The sequence below is a fragment of the Drosophila willistoni genome (genome assembly GCF_018902025.1).
Source record: "Drosophila willistoni isolate 14030-0811.24 chromosome XL unlocalized genomic scaffold, UCI_dwil_1.1 Seg141, whole genome shotgun sequence".
NCBI lineage: Eukaryota > Metazoa > Arthropoda > Insecta > Diptera > Drosophilidae > Drosophila > Drosophila willistoni.
In genome coordinates this window covers 8064989-8074386 of record NW_025814052.1, presented here as the reverse complement: position 1 = coordinate 8074386, position 9398 = coordinate 8064989, and the positions used below count along the sequence as shown (strand labels likewise).

The 9398-nt window shown below is 34.9% G+C and overlaps 2 protein-coding genes across 3 annotated transcripts; one reads left to right on the top strand and one right to left on the bottom strand.

Moving 5' to 3' along the window:
• Positions 1–2526: 2526 nt before the first annotated feature.
• On the bottom strand, positions 2527–5697 carry LOC6648944 (protein bunched, class 2/F/G isoform). Its single transcript, XM_047011170.1, has 5 exons — positions 4775–5697; positions 4464–4640; positions 3941–4380; positions 3282–3819; positions 2527–3251 (listed from the first exon to the last, which is right to left on the bottom strand). Exons 1-5 carry the CDS (start codon positions 4925–4927, stop codon positions 2802–2804), a joined length of 1758 nt encoding a protein of 585 aa, XP_046867126.1. The 5' UTR covers positions 4928–5697; the 3' UTR covers positions 2527–2801.
• Positions 5698–6524: 827 nt separating this feature from the next.
• On the top strand, positions 6525–9189 carry LOC6648943. 2 transcript variants are annotated; one of them, XM_002071732.3, is made up of 9 exons: positions 6525–6779; positions 6842–6946; positions 7078–7221; positions 7288–7399; positions 7470–7603; positions 7679–7819; positions 7881–8096; positions 8161–8673; positions 8731–9189. In XM_002071732.3, exons 1-9 carry the CDS (start codon positions 6573–6575, stop codon positions 9097–9099), a joined length of 1941 nt encoding a protein of 646 aa, XP_002071768.1. In that variant the 5' UTR covers positions 6525–6572; the 3' UTR covers positions 9100–9189. The 2 variants fall into 2 exon arrangements, with proteins under 2 accessions (XP_002071768.1, XP_023035016.1); XM_023179248.1 differs by lacking the exon at positions 6525–6779 and having other exon boundaries at positions 6879–6946; positions 7068–7221.
• The last annotated feature ends 209 nt before the right edge of the window (positions 9190–9398 follow it).

Sequence of the window (9398 nt, the reverse complement as noted above, 5' to 3'; positions counted from 1 at the left end):
CTATTTTGCAAATGAACTGTTTGCTGCATTAGGTTTAGGTTTCAAAATAGAAATTATGATTATTTTGGGAAGTTTTAAAGAAAATCTATAGAAATAGAATTAAATTTTAGAATTATCTCAGCATCAATTTTATTCTTTGTTAAGTCTAATCGAATCTATCTAAATGTACATACATATATTGCCGATCGAAATTCAATACCAGCGAGCAGTTCATTTGGCAAACATTTTTCATTAAAGAAAATTTACATATGAATTTCTACTTAACAAGAAGAGTTTTTCTTTTTTTTTTTTTATTAATTTATTAATTTTTTTCTTGTTTGTAAATATTTATGTATTTATAAATATATATTTATATTTATATATACATATATTTAGAAAAGAAATTGCGGGAAACGGGGGGAAATTGAATTATTTACACATATATGTAGATAAAAAAATGTTTATATATTTATTAAATTTTTCTCTTGTTTGGTTTTTTTTTGCTTTTGGAAATCAAAGTCAACATTTATATAGCACAAAGGTATGTATGTATGTATGTATGTATTTGTGATTCACATAAGCCCATATAAAAAGTATAAAATTGTATTTTTGTTTTTTTTTTTTTTTTTGGCTTTTTATCTTTTTGTTTTTGTGTTTTTTTTTTTTGTTTTGTTTATTTATCATCATAATTTTTCATTTTTTTTTTGTTTTTTTGTAAGTTTTTAACTTTACTTTCGATTTATCAAAAATTACAAATGTTCATATAAAAATAGATATACAATATAAAAAAAAATAAAGTCAAATAGTAATACATATACATAGCATACCTATACATATATATACGAAAGTTAAGAATTAACAAAATAAAAGTATACGAAATAATAATAATAATAATAATAAGATTATTAAGTGACTAATGAACAAAAATAATAGAAATGTCTTGCATACCCTTTCTTTTCTTTTTTCTTTTTAGATTTTCTCCAATGTGTTATTCCGATTCGACCAATCTAAGTTTCAACTAGTTATAGAAGATATATACCTATACCATATACATATATCTATTAAAAATTTAACGATATCACGAATCGGAATTATGAGTAGCCACCTTCATATATAGATAACAATAGGAAGAGATTTGAAGACAATTAACATTTGCCTTCAGTCTCTCGCCAGATTAGAAAACAATGAGTAAATCAGACCAATATCTTAAGCTAAATTCATCTAAGTTAATTTTAGTCAAAGCCTTTACAATTATATATGTATTGGCGGCGGGCATGCAAGTTGAAGTTTCTTAATTTGTTTATGTTTTGTTGTTTTCGAAATTGTTCCTTGATATCAAAAATGAGCTTATCTCTTAAGAACTAATTAAAAACTTAATGTCGAAAGTTATCCATGTTACTAATAGATTTTTTATATATTTTGTTTTTTTTTTCAATTTTAATATGTATAACAATTAAGAACAATTAGTTGAGAAGGTCTAGGCATGATGATGATTTCTTTCTAGCTAGACTTTCAATTCTTCAATCAATTCTTGCCTATGTACTATGATTTTTTTTTTTTGTTTTGTTTTTTTTCTGGTGATATTCTTTTTATTTTTTTGTTAAAAGATTGGATTGCTGAATCCATCGGCATCAAGTTGCATCATCGAGACACATATAAAGTACATTTTGAATACGACATTTTCTCTCGTTTTCTTTTTTTTTTTGGGGGTGGCGAGGGGGTAGAGGGGTGTTTCTTTTTTTATTTTTTTATTGCTTCATATGGAAGAAGAATTTCTGTCAACCTATCTTGCAGTTTTTAGCTCTTTCGTCTCCTCTGTGTTCCACATGTCTTCTATCCAATTGCTATAGAGATCGGAAGCTTTCTTGGCTACTATATATATATATATATATATGTATATACAACTTTTTACCCTTAAGACCTATTGTTAATTAGTTAAAGGGCACAAAGAAGGCTAGATTAGAAGACATCATAGAAACAGAGGGTCGGCAGTGTGAAAGAAGGAAGAAATAAGAGATCCTTGGTCAACAATCAAACACACACACACACACAGAGAGAGACACATATATCATTCATTATAGATGGAAATCTCTTGAACCTCACACGATATATATATATATATATATATATATGCTGCTTCTTCTTCTTCTGTGCTCAACTCGTTTTGTTAAAAAAGACTTTCGACTAAAGGATTTCCAATTTAATAACAAAATAAATATTGTATTGTGTATAGCTACCCCAATGTATATACTGAATATATATATATATATAAATGTACATATATATATATATATATACATTTACATATATATACACATTTATATATACACATACACACATACACATACTCATATATATAAATATGTATATATCTATACATATATATACACACATTTTTCTATATATATATATATATATAAAAATCTATATATATGCTCCGTCACCATCCACATGCAAACAGATAACCAAGTTGATTCCTCAAAAATCGGTTAACATATGAACGATGTGGGGGCTGCATTTCAATCTTTTGTAAAAAATAGAATATTGTATCATTATATCATCTGGTTGATTGTATTGCCTCTAATGCTTCTATGCATTGTTTTTTTAAAGTTTTTTTTTTGTTTAGTTTTTTGTGTTTTTATACTTTCCAGCAATTCCTTGATCATTATGCTTATGCATTTTTCCTGGAGCCTTTTGTTTTTTTTTTTGTTTGTCATTCATCCATTATTATGGCTGTTGATGTCTTGGAATTTTGCATGGAAAAACAGGAGAATTAATTCTAATCAAACGAAAACGATTTAACAATGGGATCAATGGGATGCCTAGTTAGCCACCAACAGCTGCTGATATGACGATCCAGTGCCATAGAATGAATTGATGCCGTCAATTAGTTTGCTATTAGCTGATGTAGTTGAAGATTCTTGCTCTTGTTGTTGTTGTTGCTGCTGTTGCTGCTGCTGCTGCGATTGATGACCATTGCCATTACCAGAAGAAGCCCCAATGGGTGTGGCAATGGGACTAGATTCATTAGATGAGTCACCACCCATAGATGTGACAACTATTTGGCTAGATTCATTGGCTGCCGCAGCAGCTGCAGCGGCGGCGGCTGCAGCGGCAGCGGCGGCCATCATCACCTCCTGTTCAATCGCCACGGCGACACCATTGGGTCCAACAACAATATTATTGCAATCCGTATCGACAAGTCCATAGCAATTGTCGCCAACGCCAACGCCACTCGTCTGTTGTTCGTTCTGTTGCTGTTGCTGTTGTTGTTGCTGCTGTTGCTGTTGCTGTTGTTGGTGCTGCTGCTGCTGCTGTTGGAGCAGGCCGCTGGCGGCGGCAGCAGCAGCAGCATTATTAGCGAAATAGCATGGCTCTAGATAAGTACTATACTTGGCATTATTTGCAAACAATCCCAGACCGGCAGCGGCAGCGGCGGCGGCGGCGGCTTCTGCCTGAAAATGAGCATCGAAAAGGGGCGAACGTTGCTGCTGGTGTTGTTGTTGCTGCTGTTGTTGCTGTTGCTGCTGCTGCTGTTGAACACTGGCAGCATTAAATTGTGGATACAATTGTCCCATCGTTGGGCCATAATAGAATTGATCTGCCGCGGCAGCAGCTGCAGCGCCGGCAGCAGCAGCTGCGGCCGCAGCAGCCGCCACCAGAGGATTGGGCGACAGGGAACGGGCCGGTGAGACGGCAGCATTGGCAGCATCCAAGGTGCCATAAGTGGACGCCGCCGACGGTGAGGGCACAAGGCCATGGCCATGGAGTTGCTGCTGTTGAATGGCGCGCTGTTTAATGTAATTGGAGAACTCAGTGGGCGACATGCGATAAGCGCTGCTGCAATGCAAAGAAAAAACAAAATCAATTATATAGAAATATATATCTTATCATACACACACACACACACACACATACACATCGAGTACTTTGAGTATACCTCGTGAAAATCTTAACTTACTTGTTGGTACGCTTCGAATTGGTCTTCAATTTGGTGCTACCAAATTTAGTTTGAGCAAATGTTGCTGTCGTGAAAGTCAATGGGGCCTGAGCGGCAGCACGCTGCATAAAGGCAGCGGTGGCAGCAGATGAACTGGCTCCAGAGCCACCAGCCGTTGCATTTGCATTCAGATTGGGATTTGGATTCGGACTGCCCTTCTGATAAGTTGGCGATGCCGATGATGCAGCCGAATGTGGCGACGAAACGGCTGCAGAGCCGCCCATCGATTGATTTGACATTGGCAATGGCAAAGATTTGGGGCTCAGGCTCAATTGGTTCATTGTTGTATTGACCGCATCGATGGGACGAAAACATTGCGCCTCCGGATTAAAAGTCTTAGTAACTTCACGATCCGCCGAATGGCTATCCTCTTGGTTATCATTGTTTTCTGTATACAAAATCTGAACACACAGAAAGTTTGAAATTAGTTTCAGTTTCAGTTTCAGTTGCTATATTCCATCCTCTTTAGTCCTCTTATATTTACCTTTACGGCTCCCTTTTCACCAATGCGAAATGACACCTCACCGGGATCTACCCACACTGAAAGCTCACTCGGCAGATTCTCTAATATATCACTGATTGGTACTCCACTTTCACGTGCAGCACGTTCTAGCACTGAATCAATTGGATCCCCAGTTTTGAGGCATCGATAAGCCGAACCCTTAAACGATAGAGAGAAATGTGAAATTAGATTGACCAGATGAGCAGATGAGCAGATGGGTCACTGGGAATATGCCAAGAGATTGACCCATGAGATACAGGACACTTATACTTTTTTTCTTGTGTATTTCTCACCTTAAATGGTTTTTCTGGATACCAATGTCCTCGGAATTTATCACGCAGAGCCTTTTCCAACTCTTCGCCAAATATATTGACACGCCTTCGCGGCAATTTATTATAGAGATAGGAAATAACGAAATTCAAAGCCACTTGAATTTCAATATGCATTTTGGTAGCCCTATTTGTTTAGCTCCTCTTCCTTCCTGCTAGGCTCTCTTTTTCTTTCTTGCACTCTCCTCTCTCTATCTCTCTCTCTCTCTCTCTCTCTCTGTGTCTGTAAGGATCTCCGTGTGGCTCTTTTTTTCTATTATTCTGTTATGCAACTCGCGGTCGGTGGCAAGGGCGCCTCTGTTTTGACGGATTTTCAATCGATGATCAGTGGACTATTGATTGACTCGCAACATTCGTTCCTAAGTTTTGCTCCGTGTTGTTGTTGTTGTTGTGTTGTGTATTTTTGTTTTGAATGTTGTTTGATTGATCATTCGCACATCGAAAGTTAATTTAGAAATCTATGGATTTGTGATGTTGCTTAGTTGTTATTTGTTTTTTTTTGGTTTCGTCATCAGTTTCGGCATTTGGAATCAATTTGATTTTTGGTCTGGTTTTGGTTTTGGTTTTCGTTTCTTATTTTGTTTAGCCGAATAATAATACAGTAGTTACTTTTAAAGACGCTGTTATTAGTATATTTAATTAATTGGTTGCTTGTGTGTTTAATAATGTTGGTATTATTTTTCGTGGTTTTTGTATTGTTGTTTTTTTTTTTTTGGTTTTTGTGTTTTTATTTTTGTTATCCAGTATGTAAAAGTTTCTCGTTTTTGAATAAGAATCGTCTTGTTTTGTTTTGTAGTCTGAAATCAAATGAGTTTGGATTCGGTTCCTGTTCCCCTTCCAATTTTTGTTATGTCTGTCATAATAAGCATGGTTATCTAGATTTAGTTACTACACATTTTTTGATGATTTTGTTTTTTTTTTTTTGTTTTTTGGCTTGGATCTTTTCAGTATTTACAATCGAGATACATTAAAGTGCATGGCGTTTCTCTTTTATATAAGTTGATTTGTTTCGGTTGTTTTTTTGTGTGTTGAATTTATTATAATAATTTTTTAGCTGTTACTTTTGGATACAATTTGATTTGGCGTCTTTACCTACAAAATAAAGATAAGAGAGTAAAAATGGATTAGGCAAATGAATAAAAATAAATGTAATTTAATACAATCAATATTTGTCTATGCAAAGTAGGGAAATATAGACAGATAGATGATTTTTATTTCTCTCTCGCTCTCTCTGCCAATCTCTTAGCCAAGGTAAGAGTTGAGTGCCTTGTATTTTTCACAACTATGTGCAAATAGCAACTAATGCATTGAGATTATAGCTTTTCAATAAGATTTAGTAAGTATTAATAACAAAAGGCATTTAAAATGATTTTGAATAAAAGTTTTCTTCTATTGCCTTTTGTTAAAGATCCTAAAAGATTGTTTTGATCGACTTGCTAAAGTTTTCCTCAAGTAACCATTGAATTAAAGATCTTTTTTCAAAGAGGAAATTAAGGAAATTGGGGGATATTAAGGGAAATTTCCCTCAACAATAGCCATGTTTTATCAGTCAAATTTCTAGATTCACCTACAATTATAATAAGTACACATTCTGGCTTTGTCTTACCTGTCATACCAGATAAACACAACTCACACAAACACAAAACACAAAAAAAAATTATAAAAAAACAAAAAAAAAATACAAAAAAAAAAAAAATTAAAAAAAAAACACCTAATACACAATAGCAATCAGTAAAATATATATATATATATATAGAACACCATGGCGACGGCAAAAAGATCTCGCGATGCTGATGTGGCGAAACAGCGAAAAGCATTATGTTTGCGATTCAAGAAACTGGTACGAAGTGTCATAATGAATCAGCAATGGCTTAGCGATTCCGAAGAGCAGGGCTTCTCCACAAATGTGAAACGGAAAGTAGCTCTCCTTTTGCGCCAAAAGCGTAAAAGTGGAATGCTAACTATGGCAGTGAGTGGAGCAATCATATTGTTGTCCTATACAAATCCAAATCGATGTTTGTGTATTTGCAGGAAAAGTCTCTTTTGCGTACACAGCCTTGGTCTCGGACCATTGATGATCGTAAAAAGTTATGCCTGATTATAGCCAATTTAACTTGTTTCTCAAAAATACCACCGGTAGGTCAATGTGTGTGTGTGTGTGTGTGTGTGTGTGTGTGTGGTGGGTCTTATTATCAAAATCTCAACCCATAAATACTATTTAGTTATTTGTATATGTATAGTAATTCATGTCTCTCAGCAAAACATAGAAAATACGTGCTCGTATGGTGCCAGTTTTGAAATTCATGACAATTCATACAGATCGCGTTATAATCAAGGAAGGTGACACACCCATAACGGTATATTTTATAATAACCGGTGAAGTGGAAATGAAAAAGCGCATATACAATAAGGTAAACAAAGATCAATCAATACTTTTTGAACCATTGTTTGACTGTTTATGCATGTGTGTGCTTTAGAAAACCAAAGAGGTCACATGGATATCAGAGGCCATATTTGGTCCTGGTGATTGCATTGGTGATGTTGAGAAAGTTGAAGATTGTGCTAGAATGTACACTTATGTGGCCGTTTGTAAGATATTTCTTACATTTATTCTTATTTTCTGTAAAAAAAACTGTTTTTTCGTTTTTCACACATGTAGCCAATTGTGAACTTTTGGCCATATTTGAGGCAGATTATAATCGCATATTGGGCCCATTTATGACAAAGCAATGGAACGAGAAAAAGAAAGCATTGCGTTCATTGGACTATTTTGAATTCTTTAATGAAAGCCAGGCAAGAAAAATTACTATATACATAATATATTGCACACAGATGAATTTCATTTATTCATTCATTTTAATTGCCTAGAGAATTCATGCCTGTAAATTTGGCAGCTTAGTGCAATATGAACCATTGGAAACAATATACTATGAAGATAAGGGTTCTGTTAGTTATGTCCATTTTATATTAAGCGGCGAATGTGTAATATTGCAGTGTCTCAATATGTTGGTCAGTCATATTTGTTAGCCTCTAATTACTATTTAAACATATGATTATCTTGATTCTTTAGGCTAATATAAAGAATGGCCGTATTGGCTACGAGTTAACTGATCTTAATAGAGGTGAATCGGTTATGTTTCCAGAGTCTGAGAAAAGTTCTAGAGCTTCAAAATTGCCGTCCATCTTGTCGCGTTATCGACCAGGAGTAGATGATCAACAATTCGATGTTCAGGATATTTTGGCTACATCATCGGAGGATAATGAAACTAAACAAAAGAATAAAGCGGTATGAAAAATGCTCAATGTTCATATTCTTATTATCCGCATTTGTCGTCTATTCTTTTTTTTAGTTGCGTAAAATGACTCTTAATGAAATCGAGGCATACTGCGGAATTGGTAAAACCCTGGAGGCTATTAAACAACGTAGAAAGCACAAAACTTTTAAGGTCTTAAAACATTATCGGCCAAAGCATCCAAAGCATACAAAACATCGTAGATTCTATAGCGAAGATGTGGAAGAGGAGTACGACGACGAATTTGATATGTTGAATGATGAGGAGGAGGAAGGAGGAGGAGGTAGTATGTATGATGACTACTATTATGAATATATTGAAGAAGAGTATTCCGATGATGATATTGATGAAGATGTGAAAGAGGAATCCCGCCACAAAATGAACGTACACAGTACATTTTCAATGGCAAAAAGTCGCAGTGCACTATTAAATCGTAAACTATCCTTAACGGAGGTGGATGGCGAGAATAGTGAAAGTGGATCAGAAATATTTACTGTTAGTAATAGCGAATCATCGGAAGGATCATCTAGCCTACAGATTATTCAAGAATGTTCTTATAAACGACCAAGTGTAAGTAGATAAATAATAAATAGATTTCATGTTCATCTATTCGTTATTTATCGTTAGCATCTTACTGAAACACATTTCATTGATGTCGGCTCTCTCACATATGGAGGAATCTTTGGTTTGGGTGAGAAAATGGAGCATCGTGTGATAATGTCACGCACTGTTGTCCAATGTTTGCTATTGCCGCGCTTTTGGCTAATGGAACAGCAACAAAATCCTGGCCATATATGGCCACTACGCCGTTTCTATTTTGAATGCAATGTACCAACACGAGGCGAGTTATTCGCCAATTATCTAAAGACAAGGCGTTGGAATGATTTTAGGCATAAGTATGTGCAGAGCTGTCTTAGTCCAAGTCAAGCCATGGGGAATACCAAAGAAGAGGATATACCCATTATATCTCGCATTGTTGAAACAAGTGATGATTAGGGCAAAAACCAAAAACAAAAACAAATGTGAATAAAGAAAATTAACAAAAATTCTCAGCTTGAGCTAGAGGAAGTTGTCAAAAAATAGAAAGTAAATGCATTTTTTGATCCATATATAAAAATGTATGTACGATATACATATGTATATATGTATATGCATGTGTATGTGTTGTATACCTGAGCATGGATTTGTGTACGTCATTCCCTAGTTTCAATCGTAGTATGCTGCACCTATATAAAATGTCATCATTGAGAATATAGGTTAACAGGCAAAAAGACAGACAGGGAGAGGGAGAGAAT

Excerpts from the sequence above, each read along its gene's own strand:
- LOC6648944 (XM_047011170.1), bottom strand. The coding sequence starts at position 4,927 with ATGCATATTGAAATTCAAGTGGCTTTGAATTTCGTTATTTCCTATCTC. Across the intron at positions 3,820-3,940 it reads AATTCGAAGCGTACCAACAA|CAGCGCTTATCGCATGTCGC; the intron begins GTAAGTTAAGAT and ends TTTGCATTGCAG. Across the intron at positions 3,252-3,281 it reads TCCAACAGCAGCAGCAGCAG|CAACAACAGCAACAGCAACA; the intron begins CACCAACAACAG and ends CAACAGCAGCAA.
- LOC6648943 (XM_002071732.3), top strand. The coding sequence starts at position 6,573 with ATGGCGACGGCAAAAAGATCTCGCGATGCTGATGTGGCGAAACAGCGA. Across the intron at positions 6,780-6,841 it reads GTGGAATGCTAACTATGGCA|GAAAAGTCTCTTTTGCGTAC; the intron begins GTGAGTGGAGCA and ends GTGTATTTGCAG. Across the intron at positions 7,604-7,678 it reads AATTCTTTAATGAAAGCCAG|AGAATTCATGCCTGTAAATT; the intron begins GCAAGAAAAATT and ends TTAATTGCCTAG.